The sequence below is a fragment of the Dufourea novaeangliae genome, unplaced genomic scaffold, assembly GCF_001272555.1.
Source record: "Dufourea novaeangliae isolate 0120121106 unplaced genomic scaffold, ASM127255v1 scaffold248, whole genome shotgun sequence".
NCBI lineage: Eukaryota > Metazoa > Arthropoda > Insecta > Hymenoptera > Halictidae > Dufourea > Dufourea novaeangliae.
Genome location: NW_015374156.1, coordinates 150,450 through 167,018, shown reverse-complemented (window position 1 = coordinate 167,018; position 16,569 = coordinate 150,450). Strand labels below are relative to the sequence as shown.

Here is a 16,569-nt window from a genome sequence, read left to right as displayed (position 1 = left end):
CTTTAATGTTTTTAATTACGCAAAGATTTATATATCGGTGAAATTTCACAGATAAAATGTAGTAGACTGTTACAAGGTAGAACTTTCCAAAAAGAACCACCTTCTGAGTTGGATGATTTCACAAGACCAACACATCCTTTTATGTGTGATGGTTCGCCTTCTCCCCATGCTCGATACTTAAAACAAGAAAGTGGTTCATCTAAAATTTATATTATTATAGTTAGTCTATATCGAATAACCTTTAGAAAACTTACTTATAATGATTTTAATAATTATTTCAATTATATCATATTAGACCATTTAATTTAAATTCTATTTTAACAAACAGGAGGAGACGAAACGAAATAGAAGGGAAGAGTTGTGGAGGTAGTGAAGTGTAGTGAAAGAATTCAACTATTTAGAGATAGTATTATATGTTAATAATAATTACTGGTTAATTATTGAATTAGTATTATTAATTAGTAATTAACTATATTCATAATATTAGTAATTATTAATTAATACTGTAACATTAATTATATTAAATTATTAAAACATTATATTGTTATTCTTTATTTTAAAAAGAAAAAATCTATAATAGTCTAAAATTAATGCTTTTATTAAAAATTGTACGTACCAAATTCGTTTTTCCAAATTTTCTCACGGTCATTGTTACTGAGTCCAACAAAGGTTGGTGTATTTTGGGAAATATATTTTGCCAAACCACTCGTGCGTTCCTCACTAATTATATGAGCGAGTGATGAATTTATTTTTTGGCAAGAATTTTGTGCTTGGCTATAATTCACATTATTACTCGAAAATACGAACACACCTGCCGTAGGGATGCAAGCCAATGTTAAGTTTGGACCTACAAGAAGTTTAGAAAACAATTTTAATCCACTTATATTTGTTTCGGTATACTTATTAATACGTATGTAAAACATATTGTATCATGATTAATACATACTTTATTAATATGATCTATTAATATACTTACTTATAACTAGTACACTTTAGCATATTTATAATATACTTCAAATGTACAGTAAATCTGCTGGAAGGTATATGGTAGTATATTTAAAATGTATTTATTTAAAAAATTTACCGGGCAAGATATAGCTGGGGTACATACTATAATATTTGTAATTCTTATCTCTAATAAGAACCGTAAAATTATGAATCTCTGGACACTGAAGAGCCTGACAAATTTTCTTTACTTTTTTATGTTTTTTGTTCCGAGTAGTTAAGGAATCCCATTCTGTATTAATGAAACAGAATCTTATGTTGAAACCTTTATAGTACTGATAAGTATCGAGTGAGTTAGTGTAAGTAAAGTGAAATTTATTAATAACAATATATTAAAAATATGAATCAATATATTGATTCCAGGATTTTTTTCCTTTTTTAAAATATAAAATTAACTAAATATGAACTATTAATGCAGTAATTCAATATTTTGTAATTCCTTTTACAATTCATTACAATAATCGTCACTACGCTTATAATTTTTAATCCTCTTTCACTACTTGTAGTCATGAAGTGAACAATTACTAAAGTCTTTAATTGTTTGACTCAAACAAGAATTAAGCATAAATACTAATTGCTTAGTAATTATTTCAAACATATGACTTTTTACAAACAAATCATTAATGCACTTATTTACTTTATTTTAAACACGATACAAACGTTAAGAAAAGGGATTTTGTTTGATTCTTAGCTTCAGTAAATTAGTGTATTCATTATAAATTTTCTTAAATACCCAACGATCTCATAATTACAACCGTTACTTAATAAACAAAATGCACATTCTCCTCTGAAATAAATACTATATAAATAATTTAGTATGTTAACAAATTAGCTTCCAGTTAACTTAGGAAGAAGTGTGTCTGAAATATTTATTGTATGTGAATGAATAGATCAATGTATGGAAAACTATTGTGAGTATGAACATTTGTTGTTTCCGAGGTTCACACGAGCGTAAAAACAAGTAAACCGCTGACAGATAGTCGCATCGCATAGCTGCAGCATTAGAACAATTGTAAAATACATATTAGTTGTATTCGGAAATATAATTGCTTCTTTTTGCTTAAAATAAACGTACTTATATTATTACAACAATACTGAACTGCGTAATGCAAATTTTTAGGGTCTACTTCATCTAATATTTTTATCAACTTTGGTGCCCTGTATCTTGGTTAAATAAAAAACGGGCATCTACGGTTTTTCGCTTTTAATAAAGGCTAGGGAAACTACAAAACGCACACAAGTTTGTTCATTTTTCGATGTAACACTGCTAAACGTTTCCTTGCCAGATGAAGTATATGTATATGTACTATGAGACCAAATAAATTAATATGCTACTTCAAAACCTTTTTAATTATTTACATTATTACTGGACCATACCTAACAACTGTTAAGTCTGCCATAGAAACTTCTAATACGATATCAATAGCAAAGTGTATCTTACCATAACGACTCTTTTCTAAGCCATAGTTAAACGCCAGAGCCTTCTTAGCCAAGGCAAACTCTCTGCATTCGTTCACATTTCGTACAGTTCTTCTTGAAAGTATTAACTGATTTGAACGAGCATTCGATTTTATAAGTTTGTAATATGGTAAACGTCTTGAATTAATTTTACAACAGCGATCACATAAGATTACGTTTATTATTAGATATACTGTCAAACAAATGACCAACACTTGATTCATTCTGATGATATGAAAGTGACTCACTTAACTGAATGATCATGAATGAATATGTATGATTTATTGCATATATGATCTCAAAATTCCATTACAATTAAGCATAGAAACGGGATTCAGTGTTGTATAACAGTATAATTAACTTGTTCGTCAACATGATCTATTCACAATGCAAACTGAATTCTAAATCATGTAGCTGGTGGCTATTAAAATCTGACATAGTAGGATGCTATTATTTTTTTGTCGTCCAATTTCCATTCGAGCTTTTGAATCCAAGAAATACACGATCAAAATTAAAATTGTATACTTGATTCCGATAATAGAGTAAAATTGTGATTATGTATAGTTAAATGTAATTCAAATTGATAAACTTTAAACTCATTTTGCTTAAGGAATAATACACGCAATCTACATATTAATTTCTAGCTCAGCCAGACAAAATCAGACCTAGATACAACGTAGAACAAATCTGGACTTCACCCAGAGTTGATCGTTAATTCACATGTAACCCAAGTCCACCTGAGACACCCTGAAGCTACTTTAGACTTTTGGACATAATTCAAATTTTCTATGGTCAATTTATCACAGGCAAATACTGTAGGAGAAAAACGTGTCTGCCAATAGAGCTACCCAGGCCTTTAACGATTCTTCCTCTTCTGTTTCATACAACCTGCAGAAATATGATTGCCGCCACAGTCTACCGCTCGAAATACCTTATTTATATTTAAGCAAGACCCAACTTTAATTTAGATATCCAGAAATTATTGTACATTGCGTAGGGTACCTTGTAGCTGATAGTATAAATAGAAAAATGAATTATTTGTCTTAAAAATGAAGCCCATTAGAAAGAAATTTTAGTCTGCTTTTCCAATTTATTTTTTCATAGAAAAGCACCACTCCTTTAGTTGTATGTACCACCAATTACAAGGAATAAAATGTATGTTACGTCTACATCAATATAGGACTTCAAAAGTAAAATTTCTTATATATTATTGAAGAAAGGGATATTTTTGAAGAAATGAATTCTCGAAATCGTAAAATATAGATTTTAATTATTGTTTAAAACCGTCATTAAATTTATCCGCAGTGTAACAATAATACAGTATTAACAGGTACTTTGAACAGCATATCGAATCAGTTTAGTTTTGTTCATATTTTTTGTTAAGAGCAGGTACTTCGGATTTGTTTGTAATTTTGTTTGAAATTAATGTTATTTTACAAAGTAACATCGTTGTGCAATTGCTTTAGAAACTTATGATAATACATTGTTCATTTATTCGAATTGATAAAAATTAAACTTGTGTTTGGAATTTCGGAACTTTAATAACCACTAAAAATCACTTGCAGTTTTTAACCGATTCTAAAATAGGTTGCACGAGATTTTTATTAAGCTAACAAAGGATCAACTGCTTTCGTCACCTGCTCAAATATAGCATCGATGGTACCTTCGGCGTTGATCTAAACAGAATGTTACCAAAATTAACTTAATATTTCTAATTTCTTTTAACAAGTTATCATATGAATACCTACCCTGACAACTTTGTTTTCGTAATGTTTAACAATCTCTCCGTTTTTAACATTAAATATTTCGATCCTTTTCTTGATCGTTTCTTCGTTATCGTCAGCTCGTTGCGAGACGGCTGCACGACCCAATAGCCTTGTTTTCATCGTTTCACTCGAGACATCGAAGAAAATTATTAAATCAACGGGACAGACCTAAATTATTAAACTATTCTTTACAAATACAATTTTTTCACAACTTTGAAACTATATTCTATCTTATATGTAATCGAAAACATTTATGATTTTTTCATAATATCTAATAAAAGGCGTTACTGAAACGGTGGAACATTTATAACAGAATCATATTGTAGCCTAATTAATATATTTCGTTTTTTCTTAATAAAAATCTGTTTAACGATTTGATGAAATTTTTCCAATAAATATGAACCTAAACGCGATAAAAAAAAATTAAGTGTTTTTGGTTATGTATATCGACGTATGTACACATTTATAAATCAGGTATTAATCTTTGTGGAATCCACCTTGTGAAAGTGTCACGCATTTTTATTAACACTTTGTACACATGTACAAGGTACCATGTAACTTGTGGTACAGTCGGGTAGGGACTGATTCTACATGAAAAAAGAAGTTATAAATATACAATAAAATTTTTTCTTTTGAGATACTGTTTTCGAGAAAATCGACTTCGAAAATCTGCTGGATATGCATACAATTGAATAAGGCTTGGCTACCACGTCTGTTCATTGCTTTTGTTTCTACTTATTGTCACTGAATGCATACGCGTTATACGAAACTTGAAAATCGGTTATCTTGAAAACGGAGACTCATATTAAAAAATGTTTTTCTACATTTTCATCCTATTTTTTCATGTAGAATCACTCCCTACCCGATTGTACCACCAGTTGCATGACACCTTGTACATACATATAATAGAGGGTGTCTCAGGTCAGGTAGTACAATCGGACAAGAGGTGATTTTATAAAAAACAATAAATCAAAAACGAAGAATAAATTGTTTTTCATAGAAGGCTTCTTTTGCGCGGAAATTATTCATAGTGACGATAAGTAGAAACGGAATCTGATGAACAGACGCGTTAACCAAGTCCTCCTCAATTGCACGCATATTCAGCAGATTTTCAAATTCGATTACCCCGGAAATGAAGCATCATCGGAAAAAATGTTACTCCGTGTTTCAATTTGTTTTTGCGTGTAGAATAACCGCCTGTACCGTTGTACTACTCGATTTAAGACACCCTGTACATGTATATTGTACATATTATACTTTGGTTATTAAATAGCATTACTATATTAGCCATGGCCGTTGTTAAAATTATTTTCCTTGTCTTTACCGTATTCCAAATATTGTCCAATAAACCAATACATTTGAGAATATGCCAATTCCCGATCATGAACCGGAATATTGGAATTCTATTGGATTATAATTTCAAAAGTGCTTAAGTACCGTTAGTCACCGTTTTATTCTATATTATGGATTACACAAATACCATGATAGCACTTACGTTTTTCTCAAAGAGAAGTCCCTGTTCTAATTCACGAGGATACCCGTCGATAAGGAATCCAGTTTTCGTCGCACCTTCCGATTTAGCTTTCTCCATCCGTTCTCTTATGAGGTCCAACACAATGTCCTGCCGGAAACCATATGATCTTCACACTAAGAAAAGCGGTATTCATTCGTACATCACGAAAATCTCATGTTATATAATGTTACTCTATTTTAATATTTCTCAATCAATCGCAAAAATATGATTTCTGTTACTATAGTGCTACTTTAAAAACAGACAACTCTTCAGATCAGAAGAATATTAAATTTTGAGGGTCGTTTTTGTAAGATTACTTTTGTAAAATATTTACATTTAATAGATTATTTATCTACATTTACTAAATATATATATATACAATTTTTTTAATTTTATCTGAAACTTACGTGATTCCTTTATTAATGTGTTTCTGTAAAATATCATTTACCGTGGGAACGAATAGACCTTTAGACATCAACTCTTGAAGTGAAGCGCCTCTAGGGCTACCACTAGCGACTTCCTCCCTCAAGAGATCACCGCTGCTTATGTGATAGAACCCGTATTTCGCGATAATACGTTCGCACTGAGTTCCTTTGCCGCATCCCGGTCCACCGATGATCCAAATTGTCTTCATGTTTACAAAGTCGTTTGACGTGAGTTCCCTTTGTGAATGTACGTTACAGACTCCCTTTGTAAATATTCCAGTCTCCTCGCCCTATCAAGAATATATTACATTTTTACGTGTTAATTAGATGAGCCCATAGTGTCTTGAAAAAATGAATGGACTTGTAATAAATATATTTCACTCATTTAAGAAAACTATTCGATGAGGATTTTCAGATAACACAAACCACCAGCAATAGAAAATACATAATTGATTTTCTAAATACCATGGCTCATAGGTAGTTATCTTATTGACTAAACAAAGCCTAGTAACTGACATTAGTTATACGTGACCATTATATTTTAAACTACTAATACATTTCCTAAGTAACGGGCCTTATCAGTGGCCACTCAAAGATGACTAGTATACAGCTTTGAAAGCAGTATAACTGTACTATGTGTATCATGCTTAATAAAATCTCAAACACAACATGATTCACCAGTGGCCATCGCGTCATTAATGATACATCCTTTAGATAGCGTGACCTACCCGCAGTTACTTTATTACAGTCAACCCTCAGACAGTGGACGGTTCGATCGTCTGTACGGGAATGGGTGTCTGGGTCCGTTTGAACTCATGGCACCTATTTCCAATGCACATTCGAAACAGTTTCTTTTAATTTTTTAGGCTTTTTTTATTACTGCTTACTATTTTCTCAATAACATAAAGAAACTATATAATAATTATAAATAAACAATATTTATTATCAAATTTTACAATTTATACAAATTATATTTTTATAGAGTGTGTGTTACATGTACATTTAAATTTAGTTTTAAAAAGGAACTTTTAAATAACTACAAAATAATATATAATTTTTCAGAATAATAGTAAGAAATTTAAAAGAAAATTATTCTTATAAACTTTCCTATATTTTTTGGTAATTTTTATAATGTTTCGCTTTAGTATTTATATTTTATTGGTTGTTACACTTCGTTTCGTATGTTCTCTATCTTCCCTTGAACTTTAAGGCAATTTTCATACCTGAACGTTTCATAATAAAACAAAACGTTATGCATTATATGCAGCCCAGTGGCTACATAAATTCACCTTGATCTACGCGATAGTGTTAAAAATAGTTACAAGTAGACTGCGGATGTGTATACAGATAAAAAATTTCAGACACTAATTTTTAAATATGAAAATTACACACTGATATTTTCTTATGTCTATGGTAATATAGAAATATTATTAAACTTTGATAAAGCCTTCATTTTACTGCGTTTTGAAAGTTAAAATTCATTACTTTATTTTTTAACAAATTCTATCGTTGCTTGTAATATGCTGCAACGTATCTTTACATGTCGTAATATACCATTCTGGTTTAGTATCTCAAAATGGTGTCATTGCAGTGACACGTATCATCATTAATCTTCCTCCTAATGAGGAAGCTAGAAATTGACATGTCCTCGTATACATAAGTACTTAAAGTCTACGAAATATACATAGTTGTTCAAATATTTTGATAATTGACAGTATTGAAAAATAATGCTAACTTTTTTATTTCATTTAAGTCATATAATAACAGCGAAGTATGGTTGCCGAGAATATACATTACTTCATCATACAAAAATATTAGAAAATATCACATGTAAAAGAAGTATTACGTAACACTCTATATGTATAATCAACACGAAAAGACGTTTTACGGACATTTGAAACTAGGGAGAAAGTTCCCACTTGTGCTATGTATCCTTTATACACATTAGAAAAACTTCAAATGTTTGTGAAAATATCCCATTTTATGAAACAAAGTAGACTAGAGTATGTAATTAAAATTAAAAGGAAATTAGCGCTGTAGTAATATTGTAAAAAAATTAAGTTTTTAATTATAAAATGATCATTATAAACAAATACTATGTTACTTAAAGTATGTTGAATAATGAAATTGGCGGGATTACAAGAACATGAAGATTATGTAGTATGTACTTTGATCAGTTTACTGTGTCTAAAGATACACTGGTAGGCACAATTAAACCTCACGTGACTGTTCACTTACTATTTGACAAGCATCAGACTCGAGATTTCACTATTAACTGCTGAGAAGGATAGTCAAAGCTTTCGAGCTTTTGTGTGAAAATTTCGAACATATCGATTTGTCATTGGCTTGTCGTCATCAGGTAGGAGTCATCTTCACGCATGTGCAACGATGTAAGGTCAGCATCTTGCTAGCAAGATGGATATAGGATATATGACTATATATATGTATGAGTATACATATACATACAACACTGCAATGATCTTGCCGTCTGAGCTATATGTATATCGTCCTATTACGAATGTTAATAATCATTGGAGCATTGAATACAGTTAAATCTTCGGCACCTTGAATTTCGCAACATTTCTAATGTTGATGTCAATGTAAATGAAAACTGTCCAAGATCAGTATTGAAATTAATAATCATATTATACATGAATAAACTTCGTACTTTAATTTTACGAAAAATGTCAAATGATATTTAATTGAAACGACAAATAATTCTTTATTTTTACCTTTTGTTCGAAAGTATACGTAAATACACAATATTGTAAAATGACACTTAAAAATAAAAATATTGAATAACACAGAATAGACACTGTTTGGAATTGTATTTTAAAATAACCAGTGTATAGTTCAAAAGCAGAATCTCGACTAAAGTGAATTCGACGATTAAGCTATCCCCAAAGAAATAGGTGGTTCACTGGCATTTGATGTATGTATAAATATATACAGTTTGAGCTCGTGGAGAACACAGTTACGTTTAAAAATAAATATGCGGTAAATGTTGAATTCTAGATTCTATTCACGTAATCAGGTCACGAATTATAACATTATCTTAATGTTAACGAACACAATAATTCCCCACGACTTCGTATCCTGGCACATGAAAAATTATGTATGTACTCCTTTTATGCTAAATCAGCTCCACCTATTGCAAGTGCGTCACAACACTACGCTAAAAGCATAAAACAGTTTGAAAGACAGATTGTTTCATTTTTGTCTTAATTAAGTTATTTTAATACAAGAGTACTACAAATTAATGACATAGAATTAAATAAATTAGTCAAGTTAAATTAATCATATTTAATAAATATAATTTCATTATTTTATTAAAAAATGATCAAATAGAACAATCATTGCCAGATAGGCGATTCTATACAAGACATTATTAATAACAATATAACATGTTTCTCAATAAGATTTTTTTTAAATTGTTCGATAAATTAATTAATAAGTAATAAGTTATATTTGTACGATATTCTTCACAAAGGTTTTATACACTATTTAGATATGATACACGTGGATGATCATAATTATTCCTAAAACTTTTCAGTAACTGTAGTAGGACTATGATGAGTCATGCTGTCTAGAACATTTTCATTGGGATAGAACAACACATAGCTATACTATCCTGGAAGATTTATTGATTGTATCTGGTGGGTACTATCCATAAAATGTTTTATTTCTTATGGTAGGATGACCACAAATAAAGACGTAATTATTCGTTAAAATAATTTAAATGATATTTTAGAAGTTAAATAAATCAATTTCAATTTTATAATATTAAGTAAGTAACCATTATCCTTTAAATCAATGCAAGTTTTTCCTCTTTAATTATCTAATCATATTTATTATTTTTATTTTCCTTTTTAAATTATGTAGTAAAATTTACACTAAACCTAATTATACTTGAATTGATGAAAATTTAAAATTATTACTTTTCAAATTGTGAAAATTAATCGTGAAATTAAGCTGAATACTTTGGATAACATACAATGTTTTATTAACTTTAAATTCTAATTTATGATTGGTCTTTCGCTTCTATCGACAAGGCTATTTCCGTTGAGTGTGAACGATACTTAATGCTTGCAGATTATATCCAAGCAGAATCATCTGGAATACAATTTACAGGTTAGAGAGACAACTGAACTCGTGCACAGTGACTGATTTTGGAAAAAGCCGAATAATCGTAAACGAAATCATAAAAATGGTAAGCTACAAACAAGAGTATTATTTCAATAATAATTTACATGGTTTTCTTATTTATTTAGTAATTTGAATATAACTGTATATTTTCAATTTTATTACAACCCGCTTTCTGTCTAAAATAACTTAATAAAGAAAATTCCTCCCACGTTAGGAAATACTGTTTTTGTATCAAAATAATAAATAGGAGTATTCAAATACGGTGATATATATACACTAAAAATGAATTACTACTCATAAAACTAATTGTCGTATTATGGGTTGAGTATCGCTAACCTTATATGGAGATTAATTTCGGCTTACACCCACAATGTACATGTGGAAAGAATCTTAATAATGCGACATCTCTTCCTTTCGTGCAGATTTCATTAGACTAATTAGTTAATATTTACAATTACTACGTCACATAGCAACAGAACAAAAAAGCAAATTCATTTTTAATTCATTTGTTTCCTTAAATCTGACAAACTTTTCATGGAAACTATCACTTCATATGTACATTTGAATGTAAAATAACAAAAATGGGAAGATATATGACAGTATAGTATCGTTATTGTTCTTATTATTAGTATCATCATTATTAACAGATAATAAAATTTATACATTATCTTTTACAGCAACCTCAAATAATATTGCTTAAAGAAGGGACAGATGCATCCCAAGGAAAGCAGCAGCTAATATCAAATATAAATGCATGTCAAGTGGTAGTGGATGCTGTAAGGACTACTTTGGGTCCTCGTGGAATGGACAAACTCATTGTGGACCAAAATGGAAAAGCTACTATTTCGAATGATGGCGCAACTATTTTAAAACTCTTGGAAGTTGTTCACCCTGCAGCAAAAACCCTGGTGGATATTGCTAAATCTCAAGATGCAGAAGTAAGTACTACTTAATAGCTTTTGTGATTCTGTAATGAATTTAAATGGGAATGTAGGAAATAAAACATTCTCCATCAACTTGCAGAGAACATTATATTTAAGAACTTGTAGACTGGTAACATCTTGGAGATACGTAGTTACCTCAATAATGTTCAAACATTTTATTTAAATATCTTTACTGAATTTATTAATTTTGTTGTGTATGTTATAGGTTGGTGATGGTACCACAAGTACCGTCTTATTAGCAGGAGAATTTCTAAAGCAGATGAAACCTTTCATCGAGGAAGGAGTACATCCACGTATTATGATCAAAGCACTTCGTCTTGCACTTCAGGTAGCAATTGATAAAATAAATACAGTGAGTGAAAAGATTGATAAATCCGAAAAGACAAGGCTAGTGGAGCTCTTAGAAGAATGTGCAGCCACCTCTATGAGTTCCAAATTAATTCATCAACAAAAAGAATTCTTCAGCCGTTTAGTAGTAAAAGCTGTTACGATGCTGGACGATATGTTGCCTCTAAATATGATTGGAATTAAGAAGGTAACTGCAAGAAAGTTTGGAACTAATGAAAAATAAATTATTGGTTTAATCTCATTATCGCAATATATCTTATGCTTAGGTTTCTGGTGGAGCTTTAGAGGATTCCGAATTAGTTAAAGGCGTAGCTTTTAAGAAAACATTCTCTTATGCTGGATTCGAAATGCAACCCAAAAAATATAAGGACTGTAAAATTGCTCTGTTAAATATAGAATTAGAACTTAAAGCAGAGAGAGACAATGCAGAAATACGAGTGGATAATGTTATAGAATATCAGAAGATAGTTGATGCAGAATGGCAAATTTTGTATGACAAGTTAGACAAAATTCACAAGAGTGGTGCTCAAGTTGTGTTATCCAAATTACCGATTGGTGATGTTGCTACACAATACTTCGCAGATAGAGATATGTTCTGTGCAGGCAGAGTTCCCGAAGAGGATCTGAAAAGGACAATGAAGGCCTGTGGTGGCAGTATCTTGACAACAGTACATGATATTAAAGATTCAGATTTGGGCAGGTGTGAGATGTTTGAAGAAAAGCAAATTGGCGGAGAAAGGTATTTAAATTTATAAGATGCAATTAGAATACTTTGTTATCGGGTACTATATAGAAATACTTTTTTTCCAGATTCAATGTGTTTTACGAAGGATCACGTGCGAAAACATGTACATTTATATTACGTGGAGGAGCGGAACAGTTCTTAGAAGAAACCGAAAGATCTTTACATGACGCTATAATGGTTGTTAGACGTATGTTTAAAACCAATGCCTGCGTAGCAGGGGGAGGAGCCATTGAGATGGAACTATCCAAAATTTTAAGAGATTATTCTCGTGTCATAGCAGGAAAAGAACAACTATTGATCGCGGCAATAGCTCGTGCACTGGAAGTTATACCAAGGTATACAAATTTTAGTTATAGTATCGATTATGTAAGACGTAAATGTAATATAATTATACAAATTTCAGACAACTGTGTGATAATGCTGGTTTTGATGCAACAAACATTTTGAATAAACTAAGACAGAAACAGCACCATGGCATGAATACCTATGGTGTTGATATCAACACTGAAGACATTGAGGACAATATGTCAGCTTATGTATGGGAACCCGCTATTGTAAAAGTTAACGCACTCACTGCTGCAACTGAAGCAGCTTGCCTTATTCTATCTGTTGATGAGACTATAAAGAATCCTAAGAGCAGTCAAGATGCACAACCTCAGATGGGTCGTGGCATGGGAAGACCAATGTAAACGTTGCTTTGTTGCATGAGCAGAAATAATAAGCTTGAAATTTAATATTAATAATACGTGCACTGGATGTATTGAAACCAAGCGGTTTATACTACATATTATGAACTACTGTAATACCCCATACAATTTTATACTTCTTTCTTACGTTGTAATGTATTATAAAAAATAATTTCGTCAATTTTTTACAAGCATTTCAACATTCTGTCATTAAAATTATATAAAAAAGTTGATACATAATTGTATTTCGCATTTACGAAGGTACAGAAACATTGATCTAATTATATAATTTTATTTTGAATATTATCAAAAAATTAAACTAATTTTGTAAGCTTGGAAACCATTATACACGGCATACCTGTTATTCTTATTGATGTCAACATTCAAAAATGATGGTCATTTATTTATTATTAAATTTAATCACTTGATCATTTTCAAATTCTTCATGATATATTTCAATAAAATGATATTCTACGTTATTCTTTCTTCTCACATACCTCATAAGAATGAAATTTTAAATACAAAATACTTTCTTATTCAAGTATTATTTTCTTATAAATTACATAAATTTTTCAAAATTACTACCAAATACTAACTATACTTGTTAGATTATTGCATGGGAAAAACTAAATTATAACAATACATGCATAGCTAGTTTTCAATGATAACAAGAGAATCTAAGGTGGGCCATGTTATCTACTTAATAATCAGTAGTACAACCCATAAAGTCCTTATTTTCTTTGTATATTATTATCAGTTACAGGATAACCAATTAGTGAATCATGTTGCATATATAAACTTATATAAAACTATAAAACTATGTTTGTGTAATCATTTATTACAATTTATAAACACAACAACGAAGTAAAAGAAAATACTGATTATAACTACAATAAATAATAACTAATATACAGTAAAATAAATAATATACATATATATGTATATTATTGATTTTTGAAGGTAATTAATTTTGTAAATTTTGATCATATCCTTTGTATTTTTGAATTTTGAGAAACTGAATAATGATGCAAACGTAGAATGAAACATTTTTCTAATATTATGCGTATCAATTGATATCTATGATCCATTAAGGGATCTTGATCGAAAGCGTGTTCCACTTTGCTAAATAAATCATTAATGCATAGTCTTATTAATGTCAGGTATATAAGTTTCATGATTACACTTTAGTAGTAAACGGAATTTTGTACCTATTCTTATAGCAAGTGTTACATGTATTCTAAAGCTTAAATGTTAATACCAGCGGAACAGTATTTCACGTCGACTCAAACAAAACAAATAATATACATGTTTACTAAATACAGTTTGAACTTGTTATCACGTGTCTGACTCGATGTTGTAAGGCAAAGAGTTAAACAATCTTCCATAAGCTATTCTCGTTTGGAGCTTAGATTATAATTATTTTTTATTAGGAAGCAAAAAGAAAAAATATTGAAAAAATATGAAATGAATATGAATTGAATAAATTTATAAAAAATAATATGTTCTATAATATTTACGTTCTATAATTTACTTTCAAGATTTCTGCAAGAGAATCTGTTAATAGGTTCTTCTTCTGTAACTCTTCAATGATATCACTGAACGTTTTAATTTTTTTAAGGAGACGCTCATTTTTACGTTTTAACAATAGTTTTTCTCTTCTTAATCCGTTGCATGCTCTTAGAAATCGATTCCATGTAATTTCGTCTATGAAATCTTCTCTTCTGAAAACTCCAAACTCGTTTAAAACGCAGCGTTTTCCTGCTGGTGCTGTAGATTCATTGCAAGAATTATTTGCCCTAGAAAATAATATTGAGGTAGTATTATGATTGAGAATATAATACTATGAATATTACCTTTCTAAGCTTTTAATAGAGCCAGTGGACATTGCACAGTCTTTTGTTACACTTTCAATATTATCACTTTCATCTGCACTATATTCTATTTCCAAGTAAGATTCTATTGGAACTGTACAGGTTTCACAATTTCTAAATAATGTCAAATTGATGGAAGTTATTATAATTACAAATATAAAATCGATATAGAATAAATTAATAAATAATAATAATAATATAGTTTAATGACATGCAAAAATTCTTCAAAAAATCTAATAAATTTTCATTGGTCTAAGGGTATTTTTTACCACCTTATCTTGCTATACCCTTTAAAAATATTTAATTTTTGTTTATCTTAAATTTCTTACTGTTAGGAAATAAACTCTGAAATCACGAAAAGTTTATTACATTCTCTCTGGTGGATTTCAAGGTAGAATGATTTAAAAAAAGGGTGTTTCTACCCCATCGTGTCCCTTCAAAAATGCTAAAGTTTTAATCTTACTGTTCATCATTTCCCATCAATTGAATATCTGTATCTAACTCAGGAATATTTATGCTTGGAATAGCATCTGCTTTTAAACGTCGTTTATCACACATCTCTCGATAATGTTCAGGTTTAAAATGCTGACTGCATACACGCCCTCTAATATTTACTTGTTTTAACACTTGTAACCACTTTTTTCGTTTATCCGGATCCGACGGAAAACTAAAAACATAAGTAGGTATTGTATGGAAAAATGACAAATATAGACATCACAATGGAAGTTATAATTACATACTGGTGAAAAGTAAGATGTTCGTTCCTGACAGATCGTTCTGCGCCACATACGCAACAGTACCGGGTCATTTTTTCTGAAGCTATAGTTTTTGTAAAAGCACCTATATTTTCACATGAACTGTAACATAGGGTTGGATCGATACCATCAAGGTATCAATACTTTTACTCACAACTATACCCAATTAGCCAGAGTCATCTGCAGATGTCCGGTGTTAGGTGTTAAGATCCCTGACTATAAACGTCCATTTTTGTCTATTATATCCCTAACCTAACGGCCACGACCCGTCACAATTACTTCAACACTTCTGTGAAGTTAGCCGGGCAATTATGCCTTTTTAACGTTTCATTACCCAATCGATTGGTGGTCGATTGGTGGTTATTGGTGGTTATTGGTGGCCTAATTAGAATATTTGGTGGTTACGCGTTCTTTTGTAATTACGTGATCAAAGTTTGACCGTGACGTAGCCGAAAAAATTTTTTTTTTGCCGGATTCAGTTTTTTAAATGCTCAATCAATGCGTAATCGTTTGGTGGTCATGGTGGCCTAATTACAACATTTGGTGGTACTTAATTTCTATAAAAAATGAAAAAAAATGATGTAGTCGTCATCTGGCAGTTCAGGATACAGGTGTACCAACATACATTTAAAGTTGATAAAACAGATATTTCTGGATTGATTATCTTTTAGGATGAATCTGATACAGGTGTACCAACATACATTTAAAGTTGATAAAACAGATATTTCTGGATTGATTATCTTTCGATGAATCATCGATGTAGAAAGGTGTCAGAAGTATGACGCCGATTACAAAAGGACGCTTGACCACCAAATGTTCTAATTGGGCCACCAATTAGGAGAAGGCGTTTCTGCTTCGACTAAGCCCTCGCAGAGCAAAATCGGTTAAGAAATATAAGTTTTATCCA

The 16,569-nt window shown here is 30.5% G+C and overlaps 4 protein-coding genes across 5 annotated transcripts; 1 reads left to right on the top strand and 3 right to left on the bottom strand.

Moving 5' to 3' along the window:
* Positions 1–11: 11 nt before the first annotated feature.
* Positions 12–2,687, bottom strand: LOC107191881. The gene is made up of 4 exons (XM_015581023.1): positions 2,456–2,687; positions 1,085–1,237; positions 617–847; positions 12–199 (listed from the first exon to the last, which is right to left on the bottom strand). Exons 1-4 carry the CDS (start codon positions 2,685–2,687, stop codon positions 12–14), a joined length of 804 nt encoding a protein of 267 aa, XP_015436509.1.
* Positions 2,688–3,989: 1,302 nt separating this feature from the next.
* On the bottom strand, positions 3,990–9,022 carry LOC107191949 (adenylate kinase isoenzyme 1). Of its 2 annotated transcripts, none has more exons than XM_015581103.1 (5): positions 8,900–9,022; positions 6,191–6,457; positions 5,725–5,850; positions 4,212–4,397; positions 3,990–4,139 (listed from the first exon to the last, which is right to left on the bottom strand). In XM_015581103.1, the coding sequence occupies exons 2-5, from the start codon at positions 6,374–6,376 to the stop codon at positions 4,068–4,070; spliced, it is 570 nt and encodes a 189-aa protein (XP_015436589.1). In that variant the 5' UTR covers positions 6,377–6,457; positions 8,900–9,022; the 3' UTR covers positions 3,990–4,067. The 2 variants fall into 2 exon arrangements, with proteins under 2 accessions (XP_015436589.1, XP_015436588.1); XM_015581102.1 differs by lacking the exon at positions 8,900–9,022 and adding an exon at positions 8,406–8,528.
* A 1,288-nt stretch (positions 9,023–10,310) lies between these two features.
* Positions 10,311–13,217, top strand: LOC107191926 (T-complex protein 1 subunit eta). Its single transcript, XM_015581074.1, has 6 exons — positions 10,311–10,377; positions 10,991–11,251; positions 11,463–11,792; positions 11,872–12,344; positions 12,416–12,685; positions 12,754–13,217. The coding sequence occupies exons 1-6, from the start codon at positions 10,375–10,377 to the stop codon at positions 13,037–13,039; spliced, it is 1,623 nt and encodes a 540-aa protein (XP_015436560.1). The 5' UTR covers positions 10,311–10,374; the 3' UTR covers positions 13,040–13,217.
* A 1,332-nt stretch (positions 13,218–14,549) lies between these two features.
* Positions 14,550–15,416, bottom strand: LOC107191880. The gene is made up of 3 exons (XM_015581022.1): positions 15,371–15,416; positions 14,890–15,021; positions 14,550–14,832 (listed from the first exon to the last, which is right to left on the bottom strand). Exons 1-3 carry the CDS (start codon positions 15,385–15,387, stop codon positions 14,550–14,552), a joined length of 432 nt encoding a protein of 143 aa, XP_015436508.1. The 5' UTR covers positions 15,388–15,416.
* Positions 15,417–16,569: the final 1,153 nt, after the last annotated feature.

Excerpts from the sequence above, each read along its gene's own strand:
- LOC107191949 (XM_015581103.1), bottom strand. The coding sequence starts at position 6,376 with ATGAAGACAATTTGGATCATCGGTGGACCGGGATGCGGCAAAGGAACT. Across the intron at positions 5,851-6,190 it reads AAGGTCTATTCGTTCCCACG|GACATTGTGTTGGACCTCAT; the intron begins GTAAATGATATT and ends GGTTTCCGGCAG. Across the intron at positions 4,140-4,211 it reads ACGAAAACAAAGTTGTCAGG|ATCAACGCCGAAGGTACCAT; the intron begins GTAGGTATTCAT and ends CATTCTGTTTAG.
- LOC107191926 (XM_015581074.1), top strand. Across the intron at positions 12,345-12,415 it reads AAGCAAATTGGCGGAGAAAG|ATTCAATGTGTTTTACGAAG; the intron begins GTATTTAAATTT and ends CTTTTTTTCCAG. Across the intron at positions 12,686-12,753 it reads GCACTGGAAGTTATACCAAG|ACAACTGTGTGATAATGCTG; the intron begins GTATACAAATTT and ends TACAAATTTCAG.
- LOC107191881 (XM_015581023.1), bottom strand. The coding sequence starts at position 2,687 with ATGAATCAAGTGTTGGTCATTTGTTTGACAGTATATCTAATAATAAAC. Across the intron at positions 848-1,084 it reads CCCCAGCTATATCTTGCCCG|GTCCAAACTTAACATTGGCT; the intron begins GTAAATTTTTTA and ends AACTTCTTGTAG. Across the intron at positions 200-616 it reads AATTTGGAAAAACGAATTTG|ATGAACCACTTTCTTGTTTT; the intron begins GTACGTACAATT and ends TATAAATTTTAG.
- LOC107191880 (XM_015581022.1), bottom strand. Across the intron at positions 14,833-14,889 it reads TCTATTAAAAGCTTAGAAAG|GGCAAATAATTCTTGCAATG; the intron begins GTAATATTCATA and ends ATTATTTTCTAG.